Genomic DNA, 22,584 nt, shown 5'->3' with positions numbered 1-22,584 from the left:
TTATTTATAAATGAGGAATTTTAACTATGCTAGCCTACTAAATATGTAAACCAACATGCACACACAGCACAATATAAAAGCAATAAATAGAAAATCTAATTTTCAACTATTATGGCTTTTATCTCTAGTTGTCCTCCGTGTGTTGTCATCCCAAGCTGCTGCCATATTTGGCCACCGCCACCGGGTCTAGCTGTCGCATCCATCTTGCTCCTAGTTCCGCTGCGCCTCTGGTCCTTAGAAGGTTCCACGTTTTGCAAGATTCGATCCGCGACATAAATATAATTTTACATTTTTGATCCTATATTCCATAAAAGGAATGTACATTTATTTAGATCAAAAATAAAATCCTAATAAAACTAAATACAGCTCCTGCTGTATTTTATAATACAATCATGCACACACATATAAATGCCCTTGACATGTCCAAGGGTCCAATCACACACATAATAACTATAAGCCATAATAGTTGGATCCTGCATCCACAAAGTTAGCACATCCTACTATTAACCTACCTAAATTATGTATGACATATGCATAATTAAACTAATACCAAATACACAGAGGTAAAACCCTAGCTCTGATACCAATTGTTGGTTGCTACTCGGAAAACCTAGAGGTTCCACTGTACAAAAATTTTGTACAAAGGTCTGAACCTTTTCCTAGCTGTCATGTGTTCTTTTAAATTAAATTTTGGATCGCCTGCAGAACTTAACACATTTGATCCAAAACTTAATCTATTTGTTCTTTCAGGTTTAGACTTGGATCTGCTGCGAAACTTAACACGTTTGATCCAAATCACCTAAGTTATTAATTCCATTAAATATTAATTTCCATAATCGGTTTCCAGTACTGACGTGGCGAGGCACATGGCCTTCTTGGATATGGGAACAACCACCACCGACTAGACAAAACCTTTTATGGAAAGCTAATATTTAATTTCCTAAGATAACTTTAGGTCAACCGAAAAGAACAATCAAAACACAAGGAAAAAAAACAAAAGAACACTATATCAAAAACAAATTCGAAACACTAGAATCATATGCCTCTTGTATTTAGTATTATTTCCAAAAATAACTAGTATGATGCGGAAAGAAAAAATACTAATTATACCTTTTAGAAAAACCTCTTGATCTTCTACCGTATTCCTCTTCTAACCTCGGACGTTGTGTGGGCAACGATCTTCCGAGATGAGAAACCACAAAAGCACCTTCTTTTCCTTTCTTCAAATTTCGGCCAAGCACAAAGCTTCCAAAAGATGAAGATCTTTTCCACCAACCAAGCTCCAAGGGATGCAAGAAACAAAACCTCCTTTCTCTCCTTCTTCTCATAGCTAGAATCGGCCACCATCAAGAGCTCCAAGAGGGGTTGCCGCCGACCATAAGAAGAGAAGAGGAAGAAGCTAGGGCCGGCCACCAAGGAGGAAAAGAGAGGAGAAGAATAATAGAGTTATTCTCCCATGAAGGCACCTCTACCCCCTCTTTTATAATCGTTGGTCTTGGCAAATAAGAAAATTTTAATAAAAACTTCCTTAATTCTTTTGTCATGAAAAGGAAAATTTATTTAATTAAAAAATAATTTCCTCCTCATAAATATCATGGCCGGCCACTTCTAATCTAAAACAAGGAAAGTTTAATTCACACAAGAATTAAAACTTCCTAATTTGTTTCTAGAAATTTATAAAAATTTCTCTAATAATTTTAATCCCTTCATGATTGATTAGTAAAAAGGAAATTTAAAATTAAAAAATCCTCTCCTTTTAATTCCACGTGATCAGCCTTAGCATTAATCAATATTGGCAAGTTTTTCTCACGTTGACTTAATTTGCAATAAAAAACGTGAGTTGCTTAAACAAGCTTCTCATGTGAATTTGCAATCAAATATGTGAGTTGCTTAAACACAAGCTTCTCACATGAATTTGCAAACAAAAACGTGAGTTGCTTAAACAAGCTTCTCACATTGAATTAATTTGCATGCAAAAACCGTGAGTTGCTTAACATTGATATCTCAAAGCTTCTCAAGCTTCTCACGTTGGCATCTCAAAATTTCTCACGTTGACACATCACAGCTTCTCACGTTGACACATCAACATTAGTAAGCAAAATGTTCACAAGCTTCCTGTGAGTTGTTGTTCTGTTCATGTTAATTTCAGCAGTGTGAAGCAACACAAACAACATGAACTAGAAGATGGACTTGGATGGATATAATTTTCTATATACGAGAGGCTACGATAGGGACCGAGAGGAGTAATTGGTTTTGGTCTCCCGATGAAATTAAGCTTCCCGTGTTCGCCCCGAACACACAACTTAATTTCATCAATAATAATTCATATCACTAAAGAATTATTATTGAACTACCACACCAATCCCAAATTACATTTTTGGGCTCCTTCTTATTATGAGTGTATTAGTCTCCCTGTGTTTAAGATAACAAATGTCCACTAATTAAGTAAGTTACTGATAACTCACTTAATTAATATCTAGCTCCAAGAGTAGTACCACTCAACTTCATCGTCATGTCGGACTAAGTCCACCTGCAGGGTTTAACATGACAATCCTTATGAGCTCCTCTTGGGGACATTCTCAACCTAGATCACTAGGACACAGTTTCCTTCTATAATCAACAACACACACTATAAGTGATATCATTTCCCAACTTATCAGGCTTATTGATTCATCGAACTAAATCTCACCCATTGATAAATTAAAGAAATAAATATCAAATATATGTGCTTGTTATTATATTAGGATTAAGAGCACACACTTCCATAATAACTGAGGTCTTTGTTTCTTTATAAAGTCAGTATAAAAAAAACGACCTCTAATGGTCCTACTCAATACACTCTAAGTGTACTAGTGTAATTATATAGTTAAGATAAACTGATAACTAATTACACTACGACCTTCCAATGGTTTGTTCCTTTCCATTATGGTCGTGAGCTACTGTTTATAATTTGTAAGGTACTAATAACATGATCCTCTGTGTGTGACACCACACACCATGTTATCTACAATATAAATTAATTGAACAACTACATTTATCATAAATGTAGACATTTGACCAATGTGATTCTTATTTCTAGATAAATGTTTATACCAAAAGCTAGGCTTTTAGTATACACTCTAACAATTATACGATGGGTTCATTGATTTGACTTAGTTATCGAGAGTGATTCATCCTTTGCGATAGACTGTCCAGTCAGTTGGACTTGTGCCTCCTTCGACTAGAGTTGAGGAGGAGGCTTATGATACGGATGTAGCATAAGGGCATAAGAGAGATTATATAAATAGAGAGGGGCATTTGTGTCATTGGGTTGCTTAGGGCTTTAAGATGCACTATTCATGCGTTGAATGAAGGGGGGCCTTTTTTGCCACCATGAGGAACACGAGGTTTGGACGGGGGTTTTCCTCCGCCATCGCCCTCCTTCCCCTACTCCGACAGTTGCTGATGTCATCTTCCCCCTCGTAGCCGGCAAGCCACCACCTACCTCTCCTTTCCCTCTTCTCTTAACGGTGGACACCGTAGGCGGCCTCATGAGAGTGGCTGCGTTTTGGCTGCCGCTAGGGGTGGGGTAGGTGGTTTTGCGCCGGCATCGCAAGGATGAGGGGGTCGTCGCCTCCTTCAGTCTCTAGGCTGATGCCACCGAGGTCGCACGTAAGGAGAAGTCCCCCTCTCGCGCTCCTCTTTCCTTGCCACTCTCGACGAGTCCAACAGTTTGCCTTTCCGACCATCTCCACCGAGAGAGCTTCCTCCCGACACCGCTAGCTAAGACGCCAACTGTGCCACACTAGCACCACCTCCTCCGCACACACGACGCCGTCCTTATTGCCCCCATTGCCTTGCCGACAAGTGCCACATTTCGCAACCTCCTTGGTTGGCACCCTCCATGCATTGGTAGCCCAGGGGTCGACAATCCACTTGCTGGCTCAACCCTTGTGCTGACATGGTGTCGTTGTTGTGGTTGGGTTTCCATGCCGATATGGTGTTTCGGCTTTTGTGCTACTATTATTGGATCTGAGAGACATTATTATGTGTTGTGTTTCGGCCTTCGCATTGTTGTTGGTATTATTCGGCCTGTGAGCTGCTACTTTGTCCCGGCCTACACGCTGATATTGTATCCCCCCCTGCGTGCCGATGTCGCATTTGGTTTTGTTCCATCGTGTCCGGCTCCACGTCGTCAGATCCAGCTCTCCAACCTGATTAGAGTCACCTACTCTTTTGGGTCACGACAACTAGAGCAGTGTCCCATCCGAGGGCGCCCCCAGGGGCCAGGGTACGTCGCTGTACTCATCTTGTATTCTACTATTATTCGGCTACTTATGTATTCATGGGACTCGCCTCGAGCATCAGGGTATCAGGGACCGGGGCAACCCGGTCGCTGGGTACAGGTACTGCTGGCGAGAGGACTTATGATGACTTGGTCAACATAGAAGACAACTCACCATCCGGATCATGGAGATGCAGTCAACATTCTAACCATGTCATTCCGATAATTCCGTCTTCTCAGATTTCGGACATGATCACACACTATTAATATTACTTAAACATTATAAATATATTAAATAAAAAATAAAAAATTATTGAACTGACAATTTTATTGGGCTTGAAGCGTAACAAACCTAACCCCAACTAGATTGATTATGGTTCCGGTCTGGAATCAGGTGAACAGATACCTAACCACTATGTTATTGACTAAGTCAGGATAGGTCTCTCTTAAAGTGATGAGTTATTTCTTCATTTTTTTTCTCTGTTTTGACTCATATTTCATAGTTTCTAAAGAGACAGATTGTTGATCATAGATTTGAGAGGTTCATTCTCAAAAGTAGGTCCTATAACTAGGAAAAATTATTCCAGTGATTGTCATCCTCCCAAATTATTGTGAGATATATTCTTAGCACTATTAATCGTGTAAAACACACTTTAACTTGTTAGCTTTTCATTGTGAGATTCTTTTTTTTGGTAAAAGGTGCAGTGCCGAAGTGAGATGGGTCATTAATTAGGAGAACTTCCTAAATCATGTTAAATTTCTTAATTAGCATTGTCTTAATTAAATTTTGTTCCCATTGTTATTTTTTAATTTAATTATCATTCTCATTGCAATCTAGTTATCTTTATTGTTGTGAATTTATAGAATTTTTTCTACAATTAAAGAATGTTAAACTTTTTGACCATTCGCTGTGAACGTTTTTTTATTTATCCTGATAATCGATAAAATATTTTATGAGACCAAATTGATCATCCCAAAACTAATGAATAAAGTTAATTGAATTTATTAATTTTTTTTTAGTTATCGTTATTGTTGTAATTTAAGTTTCTCATTGTATTTTTTTGTTTAGTTTCTTATTGTTGCAATTTAATTATCCGTCTACCAACTCTATCTGATCTATTTGAAGATCAGGTAACTTGGACTCTCTTTTAAAGATTTTAATTTTGATGATTGCTTTATCCGACAAGGCTTGGAAATTAGCAAGGGGTTCTTGTCCGTTCAATTAGGGTTGAATCATCACCTTTAACCTCTAACTTCTTTTTATTTTTCTTTGATTTTGTTTTTAAGGATACCTTCGTACACTTGGAATATCAAAAACAAGCGTGTAATAGTTTTATTCCTATCACTATGCAAAACCTTAATGAATTTAAACTTTTGAATCACGCAACAAAATTTAATAATAAAAAAAGGAGCACATATGCAAATCTTTGCATAGCTAAATAAGACATTTAAAACATGAAGTTTTTTCTTCTTCAAATAATGCAAGAGTAGACTTTTTGCCCAGATAAGTAGGGCTCTAAATAAATCAAGCATTTATAAACAGGTTTGATATTTAGTTTGGTAAAAATTTATTTAATGAAAAATGATATTCTCAAAGAAAAAATCTCAATAAAAAACTAAGGATAGATACATAAATTCATAGGGCCCACAAAAAGTTAAATGGTGGATCATGAATTTATGTGTCTATCCTTGAGCATATCATTACTCTTATTTAATATATACAAGCTCAATTAAATAAATAAGATTAAACAACTCATTAAATAAAACAAACAAACTTGAGCACATATGTGTTCAGGTTGTTAACGTTCGTGAACAATTTTCGTGAATAACTTCGTGAACAACATTCGTAAATAACGTTCATGAACAACATTCGTAAATAACGTTCATGAACAACATTCGTAAATAACATTCATAAACAACATTCGTGGATAACATTCTTGAACAATATTCGTGAACTATATTCATTAATAAAACTCTTATTAATATATTAAATAAATAAATAAATCCGAAATATCAAACTCAATTATCGATCAAATAACTAAAAATTTTAATCAATCAAACAAGCTTAAATTGAGAGCTCGATAACATCTAAACGAACCAATTTTGAATCAAGTTCAAGCCAAGTTTGAATTGAGAGTTCGATAATATCTAAACGAATCAAGCTCAAGTCAAACATCAAACAAGCTCAAACTCATAAAAAAATAAATTAAGTCAAGCTTGAACAATTATTTCAAAGGTTTAATTCATTTTAAGCTCGGTTCGATTACATTATCAAACAAGCTTGAACACCCCAAAACTCGGCTCGACTTGCTTATAGTCCTACAGGTAGTAGTTGAGTTGGTACCCAAATGATAAATTTGTATTAAAAAATACATATGTCTATTCTTGACCTTTTCCTTGAATATATCATTGCTCTTATTTAATATATACAAGCTCAATTAAATAAATAAAATTAAACAGCTCATTAAATAAAACAAACAAACTTGAGCACATATGTGTTCAACTTGTTAACGTTCGTGAACAACGTTCGTGAATAACTTCGTGAACAACATTTGTAAATAACGTTCATGAACAACATTCGTAAATAACGTTCATGAACAACATTCGTGGATAACATTCCTGAACAATATTCGTGAACTATATTCATTAATAAAACTCTTATCAATATATTAAATAAACAAATAAATCTGAATTATCAAACTTAATTACCAATCAAATAACTAAAAATTTTAATCAATCAAACAAGCTTAAATTGAGAGCTCGATAACATCTAAACGAACCAATTTTGAACCAAGTTCAAGCCAAGTTTGAATTGAGAGTTCAATAATATCTAAACGAATCAAGGTCAAGTCAAACATCAAACAAGCTCAAGCTCATAAAAAATAAATCAAGTCAAAATTGAACAATTATTTCAAAGGCTTGATTCATGTTAAGCTCGGTTTGATTACATTATCAAACAAGCTTGAACACCCTAAAACTTGATTCAACTCATTTATAACCTTACAGGTAGTAGTTGAGTTGGTACCCAAATGATAAATTTGTATTAAAAAATACATGTTAAAATTGAATGCCATCAATGACAACATACTTCATCATCATTTGGTAAAGACATAAAATTGAAAGACAACATACTTCATCATCATTTGCAATTCATCTTGATGCATAGTCAAATGTCTTCTTTCTCTTTTATTGAATTTCTTATGTTGCTTATTTCGTCTTCGTAATCATACAAATTTAAGAAACTTACACATAAAAATGGATGAGGTCTCAAATACCATACCTTGCGTCCAGATCGACCCCCATGAAAGTTAAGGGTTAGAATGAGAAAAAGCATGCGGTAGAGAGTACAGGGTTAGGCTGAGAAAATGCATGCGGTAGAGACTTCAGGGTTAAAATGAGAAGGTGGTAGAAAGTTTTGAAACTTTACAATGCAACGGAGGAATCGAGAACCTTTTCATTGGAAGCGAAAAAAGGGCGGGGGCGCGCATCGATAGCAATGCAAGCCAAGGTCTAAGTTATTTATTGAGTGAGTTAAATAGCCGAGTCAGGAATTAAATTAGAGCAGTGTCCCCGAGCAAAAAGGACGCCATTATCCTTGAACCCCTCGTCGACAGATGAACAAGCACACCATAAAAATAAAATAAAATAAAATAAAAAAATCTACCCTGTTGCTTGTTCTTGTCCTCGAATCGAATCCGAGCGCGGGTGTCGCAACCCTCCCGCCGCTATCTCCTTGTAGCAATCTCGTCCGTGAGCACGCCCCGAGGCGATGCGGTAGAAGTAGGTGGTGGAGGCCTGGAGGGTGGTGCATGGTGCTGCTGCTGCTGTTGTAATCTCGGCTGAAGCTACTTGTTGGCTTCCTCTCCTCCGCCGAAGCCCCGAAGTGGCATGCGCCGAGCTGCTTCCCCTTGTTTTATGTGACGCTGATGGCCTCCACTTCCTTTCTCTTCTCCACTCCCCAAGCTCATGCCTCAACGGACCGCCCTAACTCCATCTCTACTACTTCTACTACATCCTCTTCCTCCTCCTTTATTAATACCAACTCCCCATCTGCTCCTCAATCTTCCCTCTTCCTCTTGCCTTCCCAACAGCACTCCTACTGCCAGCAGCAGGAAGAGGAGCTGCTGCAACTACTGCTCTTCCAGCACCAGCAGGAGCAAGCCAAGATGGTGAGGAAGCGCCTCGCGTCCGAGCTCGACTTGCAGCCTGACGACGCTTCTTGTGCGCCCTCTCGCCTCCCTCGGCGTTCTCCTTCCGCCGCTTCTTCATCCGCGAACCCTCCTCCGCTCTTGGGGCAGTCGTCCCCTCTTCTCCTTCCGTCTCCCGTCGATGCCACTTCCGTCCTGTTGCCTAGCAGCACTAGCTCGATTCTTCCATCTTTGTTGAATCCTTCGCCGCTTATGCCACTGCCGCTTCCACTACCACTGCCAGTGTGTGGTTTCTCTGGTTTACCGCTGTTTCCTCCGGAGAATGATCGGATTGCTTTGCCGGCTTCAGAGACGGCGGCTGGACGCCAGTTTGCTTCTTCTTCGGCCGTTGGAGGAGGGGGCGGCGGGGTCGATGATGCCGGGGCTAGCACAGCTTTTGTGGACGGGATCATTCGGGATATTATTAGTAGCTCCGCCGCCGGAGGGGAGGTTTCTATACCTTTGATAGTTCAGAGTGTCCGTGAGATCGTGCACCCTTGTAACCCAAGCTTAGCAGCTTTGCTGGAGTTCCGGCTTAGATCGCTTCAACCGCCGGCTCCGCCATTGCCGTCTCTTCCGGCCACCTCGCAGTCGGCTCATCAGCGGAGGATGGACGCGAGGGAGGCTCTCCCAGTTACGGAGATTGCCTCGCCGTCGCTAAAGCGGGGGAACCCCGCACCGCCCCCGTTCGCGTTCCCCGCGGTGGCTACTAGCAGCGCTGGATCGGAAAAGCTGCAACCTGCACCGCTGCCTCAACAGCAACCACAACTACAACCGCAACCGAGCTCCACGTCGATTTCGTCCGATGAGGCTACGGCGGCGACGGCTGCTGCTGCTACTACTTCAGCGGCATTGGCGGCGAGGGAAAAGAAGGTAGAAATGGAGAAGAGGAAGCGGGACGAGGAGGGGCTACACCTGCTGACGCTGCTTCTCCAGTGTGCGGAGGCGGTGTCAGCTGACAACCTGGAGGAGGCAAACCGCCTGCTCCTCGAAATCTCCGAGCTCTCGACTCCCTTCGGCACTTCAGCGCAACGCGTGGCGGCCTACTTCTCGGAGGCCATGTCAGCGCGGCTAGTTAGCTCCTGCCTCGGCCTCTACGCCCCTCTCTCCACCGTGCCTCATCGCCACCGCCTCGCTGCCGCCTTCCAGGTCTTCAACGGAATCAGCCCCTTCGTCAAGTTCTCCCACTTCACCGCCAACCAAGCCATCCAGGAAGCGTTCGAGCGCGAGGACCGCGTGCATATCATCGACTTCGACATCATGCAAGGTCTCCAGTGGCCGGGCCTCTTTCACATCCTCGCCTCCCGCCCCGGTGGCCCACCTCGGGTGCGCCTGACTGGCCTTGGTTCCTCCATGGACGCTCTCGAGGCTACCGGCAAGCGCCTCTCCGACTTCGCCGATACCCTCGGACTCCCCTTCGAGTTCGTCCCCCTTGCCGAGAAGGCGGGCAACCTCGACCCGGAACGCCTCGGCGTCTCCCGCTGCGAGGCCATCGCGGTGCACTGGCTCCACCACTCACTCTACGACGTCACAGGCTCCGACACCAACACCCTCTGGCTTCTGCAGAGGTACGCAGACACTTGATTTGCTTCTCTTTCTTCTTCCTTTTTTGTTTTTTAGTGCGATTGCCAATGCCTGGTGCCCAAGCGAAATGAGAACTCCTTTCTATTTACCTCGCGATTTTCACCTACTTTTAAGCTTTCCTTTTACGGTGTTAGCTTCTTCGCTCGATCCAAGTTTCCTCATTTGCGATTTCTCGGTGGATGATTTTAGTGGTTCAAGGGTTCTGTTTTTTTTTCTCTCTTGTTTTTTTTTCCTTCTAGTATTGTTGTTGCTTTCAAAGCGTTGATGATGCGGAGGAAGTACTTTTATTGATTTGTTTTTTTTTTTTTGCATGTAATTAAAATTGCAGGTTGTCACCGAAGGTGGTGACGATGGTGGAGCAGGACCTGAGCCAATCGGGCTCGTTCTTGGCCCGCTTCGTGGAGGCGATCCACTACTACTCCGCCCTCTTCGATTCGCTTGGCGCCAGCTACAGCGAGGACAGCCATGAGCGGCATATCGTGGAGCAGCAGCTGCTCTCGCGAGAAATCCGCAACGTGCTCGCCGTCGGCGGCCCAGCGCGCACTGGCGAGGTCAAGTTCAGTAACTGGAGGGAGAAGCTGAGCCAGTCTGGCTTCTGCGGCGTCTCCCTCTCCGGCAACGCCGCCGCCCAGGCTACTCTCCTCCTCGGCATGTTCCCCTCCGACGGCTACACCCTGGTGGAGGAGAACGGCACGCTCAAGCTCGGGTGGAAGGACCTCTGCCTCCTCACTGCCTCCGCCTGGAGGCCCATAAATCACACCCTTGTCGGAGCCACGCGGTAGCAAAGCTCAATTCCTGTTACAAAAAACACCTGATCCTTTTCGTCGTCTTCAATTCCTGTGCGCATGATGCTTGATGTGTTGCCTAACGAGCAAAAGTTGGCCATTGCCGTGGAACGCTTTGGACGAGGTGTGCGTGGCAGCGACGCGGCCTCTGCCTCGACAAGGCCATTGCTGGCAGCGTAGGGTCCTTTTCCATCGCACTGCAACTCTGTACCCTCCCTGAGACTTTCGCTCCCTCACTCAACTCATTTCGATTGCTTAATGGTTGAAGGAATCGAGTAATCTGTGTAGCAATGAATTCTCGATTTTCTAGAGATTTGGGATGCAGCTTTTACTTGTCTTGTTTAAGGAAATCACATTCTGATGCATGGGTTAAAATATTTAGGGAGGGCAGGGGCCCTGAAGAATGGCACACAGGCAGGACGTTGGTGTTTTGTTTGGCTCAGCGGATTTGGACTTCTGTAGGTTACTGCTGCTTCAAGTGTCATATCACCTTTGAATGCTGGTGTCTTCTTCAGGGAATATAAGCAATACAAATGAATAAATTGATGCTTCCACGTAATAATTTATGATTCCATGAACAATAATAATGAGGAAAAATAAGAATGAGGAAAAACAAGGGGGCCGACCTTGCGACATGATTTGCATTATAATTATATTCCCTTCCAAAACATTCTTAACGATGATCTTATACTGAGAAAAAATAATTAAACTGGTAAATAAAACAATAATTTGGTTGAAAATAAACAACAGCAAGGTTGAACATGGAGCACTTTCTTGTCCTCGTTAAGCTTATTTTATCATTAGATGCATGAAAATTGAAAAAAAATATTTTATCTCTATGCCATTACCTACACACTTGCTCTTTATTTATATACTTCAAATTATTATTATTATTATTTTATTATAATGTAAGTATCAAACCCTTCAAAACTATTAAGCGATCAGTAAAATACTCATGAAAACTTTTCTGTCCAAGTGATCATTGTTATAATTGTCATTCCAATGAAGGAAAATCCTAACAATATCGTAGTTGAAATTCAACTCTTAGATATCTGATTAAGGCCAGTTAGAAAATCTAACCCCTATATCACTACTTCGGAGGCACTTTATCTCCACAGTATTATTCTGCGCGAATCTAGTCAATTGAATCTTTTTAAATCAACTATTCTCCTGATCATATAAGTTTCTGTCTACAATAAATCAACTATTTTCATGATTATATAAGTTTCTGTCTACCGTAAACAGTTGACTAACTTAATCGTGTCTCTCATCTGATAGTAATTGTCTTTGCTAAATCTACGTTCTTATTCTAGCTTTTGTTGGGATTCGATCAATTTCACTCCTTATTCTCTCAAATAGAGAGCAATCATTTTCATAAGATAGACCTTCATAGAATTACTTAGTCTACTTTGTAAAATTGAAATAAAGCATGAACTGGGTGAATGGCCGGGTGAATAGCCTTAAGAAATTATTTCAACAAGGAGAGTTATTCCAAAAAAAAAAAAAAAAAAAAACACGAGTAATAGATAAAAACACAAATGCACAATAGTAAAGTAACTCGATTTTTTATGCGGCTTGGTAGCCTTCAAGTTCTTACTCCATGATCTATTATCTTTAAGCATGTCACTCTATAAAATTTACTAATTTATTTTCTTTCAGATAATTTGCTTACAAACTTTGAGTACAAAAGAAGAAAACAAAAATTAAGTGTATGAGAGAGAGCTTCAGTAGGAATTTCGATAAAGTTTTATTTTTATAGAATAGTTGATGGTGTATAACCAATATGTCTTATATTTATAGCCTTATCCTAAACTCTCAAGAAGTCTCTAAAAGCATCTAGTCTGCAGTCTGCATTGCATTAGTTGAATAGTTAGATTGTTGGCCGCGTAATAATTAATCGCTTCAGCCGTCATTTTTGTAGTCTATTTTTATCATCATTTTACTATCTTTTTTAAATAATGATTATGATGAACTAATTATTTTGCTATTCAACCTCCATCAGTCAATTATTCTTACCATCAGTAGATTGCCTTCAACCGTAACTTCTAGCCATTTATAATTGTTCAACATCAATTAGTCAATTACTCCTATTAGTCGCTTGCCTTTAACTGTACGTTGCTTCTGAAATACTACTGTTTTAACCAATTAATTGTTATTTCAATTGACTCAAGTGATTACCAGCTGACTGCTCATCAGGTGATGACAAAAAAAAATATTTTTGAAGTAAATAGAATGTTTCATAGTCGGTCGACTAGAACAACATTAGTCGATACTTAGTTGACCGATACATTTGGTTTTCAAAAGCTTGTTATCTGCTGACTCAATTAACAGTTGACTAATAATGTCATTTCAGTTGATTGAAACAATGACTAAGCGGCTTTCATTTGTACGTAATCTAGTCCTTATTTCCTATGAGTCCAAGCTCACTCTATATATTGTTGTACAAATGAAATCTACCAAGTCACTTGAGAAAATCCTTCTCTAGGACCTGATATAGAATCTTCTGTTGGATAATCTTTATTGTAGAGATTGTTTGCTGGAATTATAGGGGAATAGTTTGAGTTTAAATTTTTATTTGCTGGAATTATAGGGGAATAGTTTGAATTTAAATTACAAATCAAAATTAGATTTATTTATTGAGATGACTTGAGATGATAATTTCAAACTGGCAAACTAAACTATCTAGTGCTGCCTAGCAAAGATGCCAAGTACTTGAGTTGTCGAGTCTTGAACCAATCTGGTAGTAGTCTGCCTGACTACCAAGGGATTTCTTGAGTCCGAGTGGGATGTCTTTGGATGAAGCCGAGTGCTGCGAGGTCCGAGCTGTTCGAGTGCTTCTCGAGCTTGAGTGTAAAGCCGAGTGTAGTTGAGTAGGGGTATAAATGAGTCAAGCTACTCACGAGTTATTCTGATCTCAATTCAAAAAACATTTATTCGAGTTCGTTCGATTAATTAATAAGCCGAGCTGAAGCTTGATTTCATGATCGAAACATTATAGCGTTAAGCTCGAGCTTAATAGTATTTGGTTCATAAACTTGCGAAGATGTTTGTTTAGAGGCTTGTAATATATATATATATATATAAACGAGCTCGAACTAAGTTTGTTTAACTTTTAAACAAGTTATTTTTGAACCGAGCCCGATGTTAGTAATTAGCCCTAAGAGCTAATTATGAGATGATTAAACTTTTTTGGTTACTCATTAAGTTAGAATCAAATGAACCTACTCATTTGATTTACTCTAATCTGAATTAGACACATTGGATTAATGGGTTAGACTTATTGGGTTATTGGATTAATGGCTAATCCAATATAATAATTCAACCCATTAAGAGGAATACAAAGAGATAAAAAAACCCTTGGTATTCATTAGATAAATATAAATAGGTTTTTGGAATGAATTTTTTATTAGATGTATGAGATGAATAAGAGATGAAAAGTGTGACTCTTAATCTTCCCTCTTCTTCCTCCTTCCTCCTTCCTCCTTGAGTGATTTTTTCTCTTGGCTGAACCTCCATGAGTGGCTAGCACCATGAAGGTGGTTCTTCTCCGAAGGCTTCATTTGTGTGACGAACGAAGGATGTGTTCGTGTGGATACCGTAGAGGCGCGGACGCTTGATCGCGTTGAGATCTGCATCCAAAGAAAAAGTTGCTGTTGGGATTGCGAAGGGCACGCAACAAAGGTATACCTCTCATGTAAAACTTAATATATGATTGTTTTCTCCTTCACATGGATCTTCTGGAGAGGATCAAGTTAATTTTTTGTTGTGCTTAAGAGTGTTTAGCGCGCTAAATCCCTACAGTGGTATCAGAGCCACTTGCGAAGGCATATACTAAGTTGTTAGATTTTATATGTGATATAGAAATTGCATGAGATATTTATTATAGTTTGCAAGATTATGAGTCCTTTGTTTTGTTGGAACCGAAACAAAGTTGTTGTGAACAAACTAGGTCTTGGCCATACAAAGTTTTCGCCCAAACTAGGTTTCGACCAAACTAGGTTTCAGACAAACTATGTCTCGACTATCCAAAGGTCTCAGCCATATAAGGTTTCGGCCAAACAAGGTTTTGGCCAAACTGGTCTCGACCAAAATATTGTTGTGAACAGAAAGGTTTTATGGGTAGTAGGGTCTCGGGTATGACAGCAACTCATACAATGAATATGCAAAATAATTTTACTTTGGGGGCGTTACCCCCTGAAAAACCCGCAAGGGGCGCTGCCCCCTTGACCACCACCCACTAATCGGCTAATGGGACCGCCATGACATTACGGCTCATAAGTCTTTGTTGAAATCATAGTAACTTTTATGTCATAAAATATTGTGAATGTTATATGACATGGTGTATGGTTATGACCTTTAACCCCAATGTGATTAGATGTGTGTGTATGTTATAATTCATAATACGACCTGCGTATCGTGCCTCTTCTTTTTCATTCTTGTTGTAAATTTAGACTACCCTCGAATGTAACTCGAGGTTTCTTTAGATTTTATAATGTACAAATTAGAGAGAAATTAGTCTACTGGACGATGGTGAAAAAGGGAGAAGGACAACAACATATGACGACCAAGGAAGTTCTTGGAGAAGATGCTTTGACTTAGGTTGACCTTTCGATCTTCTCATTGGCTTGAGAAAATCGTAGTGATGGGACCATAACCATGTCACATTTAAATTAGCATATATGTTGATGTATGCCATGATATGCCATGAATGTATGTGATGCATGTGTAGCTATCGTAATTAGGTCCTTTTTCATATGCCTACCAAAGTTTGGTACTCACTACTACCTCGATCATTTGTAGTTAGGTTTGTCAAAGCATAGTGACTCGTTTTATCTTGGTAGAGTGCGACAGGACAATTGTGATGTTCGACTATTAGACTTTGGGTGTGACTTAACTAAGTTGAGAACTTAGAGGCATATCCCATATGATGAAATTCAAATTATACTAGTCTTGGGCGATTAGCCAAAGCTAACTCAAGATGGGTTATAATGTATATTTCATAAGATGGGCAAAAGAACAAATATTCTTGTTCACCTAAAGATACAAGATTTACATAGGATGTAATTGGTAAACGTTGTCTACCTAAGTTGTACTAGGTCTTGGGCGATTAGCCAAAGCTAACTCAAGATAAGGTATAATATGGATCTTGTCCAATTGGTACACGTTGCCTACCTAATGTATACAAGTCTTGGGCGATTAGCCAAAGCTAACTCAAGATGAGGTATAATGTGGATCTTGTCCCACTTGAATGTCTTTGCTTTTGGGTTTAGAGCTAGTAGTGACCTGCTCTTACCAAGCTTTAGAATTAAGTGGGAGAATCATTTAATTAAAAACCTAATTAAATGATCATAATATGATACCTATTTTTATATTTTATTATTGTAGATCAGCATGTCGTCTAGTATGTAGAAGTCACTATCTCTGCGATCTGTCCTTGATAAGGACAAGCTCAATGGAGCTAATTTCCTAAACTGGTATAAAAACATGAGAATAGTTCTCAAGAAAGAAAGAAAACTATACGTCCTAGAGTAGCCCATTCCTGAAGCACCCCCACTACTGCCACTAGAGCTGATAGGGATGCTTATAAGAAGCATTAAGATGATGCATTAGATGTGTCATGATTTATGCTCTCCACCATGAACTCTGAGCTTCAGAAGTAACATGAGAACATGGATTCTTATGATATGGTTAAGCATCTTAGACAACTATATCAAGGACAAGTAAGGCATGAAAGATTTAAGATCTCTAAGACTTTGTTTCAATGCAAAGAGGGGCAAAGGCAATTGGAAGCCCAAAGGTAAGGGTAAGACCCAAGACAAAGGAAAGGGCAAAACTCATGCATTGAAACCCAAAGGTGGGGATGTTAAGGAAGGAACCTGCTTCCATTATGGTGAGACTGGACACTAGAAGAGAAACTACAAGTTATACCTAGAGGAACTGAAAAGGAAGAGAAATAAGACTTCTGCCTCAGGTATATATATTATAGAAGTCAATTTGTCTATTTCTTCTTCACGGGTATTAGATACCAAGTGTGCATCTCACATTTGTACTAATGTATAGTGGTAGAGAAATAGTAGAATATTGACAAAGGACGAAGTGGACCTATGAGTAGGCAATAATGCAAGGGTTGCTGCTATAGCTATAAGAATATATTCCTTATCTTTGCCCACTAGGCTTGTTTTACAACTTGAAGAGTGTTGTTATGTGCCTACCTAGACCAAGAACATTATTTTTGTTTCTTGTTTAGACAAGAAGGGACTTTCATTTGTAATAAAGGAAAAATATTGTTCTATTTATTTTAATGACATGTTTTATTGTAGCGCACCTCTTATAATTGGCCTTTATGTTCTAGACTTTGACAACCCAATCTATAACATAAATACCAAATGGTTCAAGACTAATGATTTGAACCAAACATATCTCTGGCATGGTCATTTATATCACATAAATGTGAGTTGCATATCCCAACTCCATAAGGATGAACTTTTGGACTTATTTGATTTTCAATCATATGAGGTATGCGAATCTTGTCTTCAAGGCAAGATGACTAAGACTCCATTTAGTGGACACAGCGAAAGGGCTAATGATCTGTTAGAACTCATACATACTGATGTATGTAGCCCTTTCAGAATAACAGCTAGAGGAGACTAACATTACTTCATTACTTTTACTGATAATCTCAGTAGGTACGACTATGTGTATCTAATGAGATACAAGTCAGAATCCTTTGAAAAGTTCAAAGAATTCAAGCATGAAGTATAAAACTAACTTGGTAAGAGTATTAAGATGCTTCGATCCGATTGAGGTGGGGAATACCTTAGCCAAGAATTTCATGACAATCTCGTTGAGTGTGAAATCATATCTCAGCTCACTCCACCTGGAACACTACAATGGAATGGTGTATCTGAAAGGAGGAATCATACTTTATTAGATGTGGTACAATCGATGATGAGTCAAACAGATTTTCCTATTTCCTTCTAGGGGCATGCTCTAAAGACAACCGCTTTTACACTTAACCACATCCCATCTAAGGCCGTAATGAAGACACCATATACGATATGAACTGGAAAGAGTCCCAAAATATCTTTCATAAAAATTTGGGGTTGTGAGGCTTACGTTTGACAACAAGTCTCAGATAAACTAGGACCTAAATCGGGCAAGTGCTATTTTATAGGATATCCCAAGGAAACAAAGGGATATTACTTCTATAATCGTGCACAAGGCAAAGTGTTTGTTGCCAGAAATGATATCTTTATAGAAAGGGAGTTTATTTCTAGAAAAAATAGTTGTAGTAAAGTTAATCTTAAAGAAATTCAAGATACACAAACTAGCACCGAAGCCTTGATGGAAATTAAACAGGTACCACAAGATGTTGTGGATCATAATTTTGTTACACCGCAAGAAGTTGTGGAGCAATGATGTGCGTAGATTGTATACTCTTGTTTAGCATGTTTTGACGCACATTCACATACTTTGCACATGCTTTATCTATGCATTTTTGTACTTCCAGCTTTGCTTTTAGCATAATTTGTAACGCCCGCCCTCCCTGCTAACCCTAAGGGACGGGGCTACGATACTCTATGTACAAATAACAGCGGAAGACTTAAAATAATTTTCTTAGTTTAATAAAACTTTTCTTTTGTTTTCAAATCCGAACTACACTAATATGGTTTCCATAACATGATAACAAGATAAATAGAATCATAACATCAAGTCACCCATATAGTATTACAATTTACGAAACCAAAGCGTAATTCTTAAAAGTTCTTAAAGCAGGTTCTTATTTGGTTGCCTAGCCACCGCCACACACATCTCCTTGCCTCTCCTGCTGCTCCTTTAGCACATCCAGCTTTTTCCTTTATCTGTGGTACAAGGAAAGTAAGCTATGAGCACTCATGGCTCAGTAAGTTCCTTTCCTACTCACTAAAACCGAAAATCATCACATGATCAAAGAATGTCTCAACATAACATGATCTCAACTAGTCATGGCATAACATATCATACTCTTTAAGCATATCATGCAACATAACAAAATCATAACTAGTCATGGCATATCATCTCTTAAAGCATAGCATGAAACATAACATAATCAAATCTAATCATGGCATATCATAGTATCATCATAAGATGGCATGACATATCAAGTTCTTAAAGCATAGCATGAAACATAACATAATCATATCTAATCATGACATATCATAAATCATAGCATCATCACAACATGATCATAAGGTATATGCAATATGATTTTGAAAACATGTATCCGAAAAACATGTGTATGTCTCATGATCTTTAAAATCATTTCTTCTTACATATATACTTGAACATAATATCAACATAATCAGGGCCCCGGCTTGTACCACACATAGATAACACAGATGCGCGCGTCCTAAGTATATCCAAGGTAGCAAGTCTTGAATCATACTAGGAACTAGGTCAGGATCACACAGCCATAGACCTAGGGGCGTACTAAGGAGCCCATCCCTTACTAGCCTGGATCACACAGCAAGGCCTAGGGGCGTACTAAGGAGCCCATCCCTTTATTTTTACTAGCCCGGATCACACAGCCAAGGCCTAGGGACTGATTAGGAGTCCACCCTTGGTACAAGCCTTACAAAGTAAAGTAGCATGTATAAAAATACATCATTTAGTCACATAGCATATCATAGAAGTATGCATCACTTAGGCATACGTTATGTCATAAAAGTATGCATCACTTAGGCATACATCATATCATAAAAAGTATGCATCACTTAGGCATACATCATGTCATAAAAAGTATGCATCACTTAGGTATACATCATATCATAAAAAATATGCATCACTTAGGCATACATCATGTCATAAATGTAGGACCGTTGGGCCGGCTAGGAGGGGGTTGTTGGATATCCTGCTAACACAAAAGAGAAAACAAACCCTCCTCGAACTCTTTAGGCTAACACTTGCATAATTAAGTTAAGTAGATATATTAATTGCATAAAGAAAAGCGAGGCACAACAAGATTTACTTGGTTACAATCGATGTGGTTGTTAATCCAAGGAAGATTAAGCTCAATAAAACTCCTTCGGGCGGAGAAGCCTCGTACATCGTTGAAGTGCAGAAAACAGAAGATTAGATTAAAAGAGAGTGTGCAAGCACTGGATTTACAATCAGTGAGTTCTTTCTAAGCTTCTGGACCAAGGCTATATTTATAGTCTTGGTCCGGGCGCCTGGAAGGGTTCCGGGCGCCCTCGGGGGGATAAATTTTATCCCCCAACGGTCGGATCGAGTCAAAACTCGATCCTGTTGAAAAGTCGATTCCGGGCGCCCGGAACCCTTCCAGGCGCCCTCGGGGGGATAAATTTTATCCCCCAACGGTCGGATCGAGTCAAAACTCGATCCTGTTGAAAAGTCGATTCCGGGCGCCCGGAAGGGTTCCGGGCGCCCCGGTCGGTTCCGGGCACCCGGAATGGTTCCGGGCGCCCGGAGCCCTAAGGTCAACATAAGTTGACTTTTCGACTCCGGTTCAGCTCGTCTCGATCCAGCTCATCTCGGTCCGGGTCTGTTCACTCCGGCTCCGTTTGCTTGGGTGATCTCGGCCTTCCGGAATAGGGCTCACCCGAACCGATGTTCCGGCCTTCTCGAGCGTGCTTCCCTCCGGCTTCTCGTCCCTCGGAATTGCCGCGTGTTCCTTCTCGTCCACCAGCGTACTCATCCGCAGTCTTCGTCCCTCAGTCGCACCCCGTGCCGACCTTCGCGCTAGCTGCGTCTCTTGCTCCCCGAGCAATCTTCCGCTCCGGCTTTCGTCCCTCGGAACCACCGCGCTTCCTTCTCGTCCGCCGGTGTACTCTTCCGCAGCACCTCGTCCCTCGGACGCACCGCGTGCCGTCCTTCTCGCTAGCTGCGTCTTCCGCTCGAGTACCTGTGCTCCTAAGCTCCTGCACACTTAGACACAAGGTTAAATACAACGCAGGACCTAACTTGACTTGTTGATCACACCAAAACAACCTTGGGGTTCCAACAATCTCCCCCTTTTTGGTGTGATCAACCCAAGTTAAGCTAGGGACAAAAATAGATATGAATTTAAACAGTTTATTGCAATAACATGCAATATGATAGATAAAATTAAATTTTAACAGAATTTAACAGAAAATTTCAATTTTCTCTACCTCCCCCTAGACTTATACTTTCTCTTCTCCCCCTTTGATCACAATAAAAATGGGGTTTCAAGAAAAACAATCTAAGGGTTAAAGACTTAGAAAAAAAAATACCTCTAAACAAAATAATTTCTAAGTCATTAAGATCCTTTTAGAGCAATTTCGAGAACTTTGAAAATTTTACAATAATTTTCACCAAAAAAAAAAAAAATCATTCTAAGCCCAAATATTCATGCAAGAAAATTTAGCAAAATTGATAACGTAAAAAAAATTTCTTTGCATTTATTTAATTGTTGTTGTAATGCTCTTTGTCAACAGGATTTAAATTTCCATTTTAATTTATCAAAACTTCTTAAATTACACTGTTTCAAATTTAAAGCCACAAATATTAAACATGCAACAATCATGTTAATTTCTATTATTTTTTGAATTTCAACTTCACAAAAATATTCAAATAGCATAAATTCTAACTTGATAAAATTCCTCAATAATATAAAAAAATCTTTCGGCAATGTGCAAAATTCGTTTGAAAGAATATTTTGTAATTTTCCAGAATTTTTTAACAATAAGAATTTGCAGGAATCTATTAATAATAGGTTTCTTAATCCGAAAATATTTTTCGATGAATCAATTTCTAATTCATAAAACTTTTTCAATAAAGTAATTTGTAATTCCAAGTTTTTAGGACCAGAAAAAGTTTTCGATAATATTTCTAAGTTGCATAATTCTTTCGAAAAACTTCTTTGTGATTCACAAAAGTTTTTTAGCAAAGTTTCCAACTTGAAAAATTCTTTTGTTAAGATATTTTGAAATTCGAAGAACTCTTTCGATAATATTTCAAATTTGCAGGATAATTTTGACAATTGATTTTCTAATATAAAAAACTCTTTCGATGATTCGCAAAAATTTTCAGGCAATTCTTCGATTGAATCATTCAATTGATCAGAGGTTCGAGTCCATACCTGACTTACCTTGTCAGTAATTGATTCTCCCCCTATCGAGTTGCTTTCTTCCGAAGATTCTCCCCCTTCATCGATCTCGGGATGTACTTCGGCTGTTGTAGTACTTACCTCGAATTCGGACTCTTCTGTCGGTGGCTCGGTGTCTATTGAGGTGTCAGCTTCTAAAGGTTCTTCGTAGAGCTGCAAGAACTTTTCCCAAAGTTCTTTTGCGCTTTCATAATCTGCGACCTTTTTGAAATCTTCCTTTGGTATTACATTCAGAAGATAATATTTTGCTCGCCCATTTGCTATAGACTCCTCACGTTGCTTTTCGTTCCAGAGGCGTAGGTCGAGTCCTTCTCCGTTCGTGTTCTTTGGTTCTTCATAACCAAATTTCATTATTAAAGAAATATCAGAATCTGAGTTAAGGTATACCTCCATGTTTTGTTTCCAGATGGAAAACTCCCCCTCGAATGCAGGTGGGTAGTCGCTAGCTCCGGCCATCGTTTTTGTTGCGTCAGACGGCGGTTAGTCCTTCTGAGGCGTACTCGACTCTGATACCACTTGTAGGACCGTTGGGCCGGCTAGGAGGGGGTTGTTGGATATCCTGCTAACACAAAAGAGAAAACAAACCCTCCTCGAACTCTTTAGGCTAACACTTGCATAATTAAGTTAAGCAAATAAATT

The 22,584-nt window shown here is 39.5% G+C and overlaps 1 protein-coding gene across 1 annotated transcript; it reads left to right on the top strand.

Moving 5' to 3' along the window:
* Positions 1-7,912: 7,912 nt before the first annotated feature.
* Positions 7,913-11,151, top strand: LOC122052389 (protein SCARECROW 1-like). Its single transcript, XM_042613886.1, has 2 exons — positions 7,913-10,019; positions 10,364-11,151. Exons 1-2 carry the CDS (start codon positions 8,191-8,193, stop codon positions 10,815-10,817), a joined length of 2,283 nt encoding a protein of 760 aa, XP_042469820.1. The 5' UTR covers positions 7,913-8,190; the 3' UTR covers positions 10,818-11,151.
* The last annotated feature ends 11,433 nt before the right edge of the window (positions 11,152-22,584 follow it).

Source organism: Zingiber officinale, chromosome 3A (genome assembly GCF_018446385.1).
Source record: "Zingiber officinale cultivar Zhangliang chromosome 3A, Zo_v1.1, whole genome shotgun sequence".
NCBI lineage: Eukaryota > Viridiplantae > Streptophyta > Magnoliopsida > Zingiberales > Zingiberaceae > Zingiber > Zingiber officinale.
The sequence above is the reverse complement of the archived record's forward strand: the minus strand, read 5'-3'. Positions and strand labels throughout refer to the sequence as shown.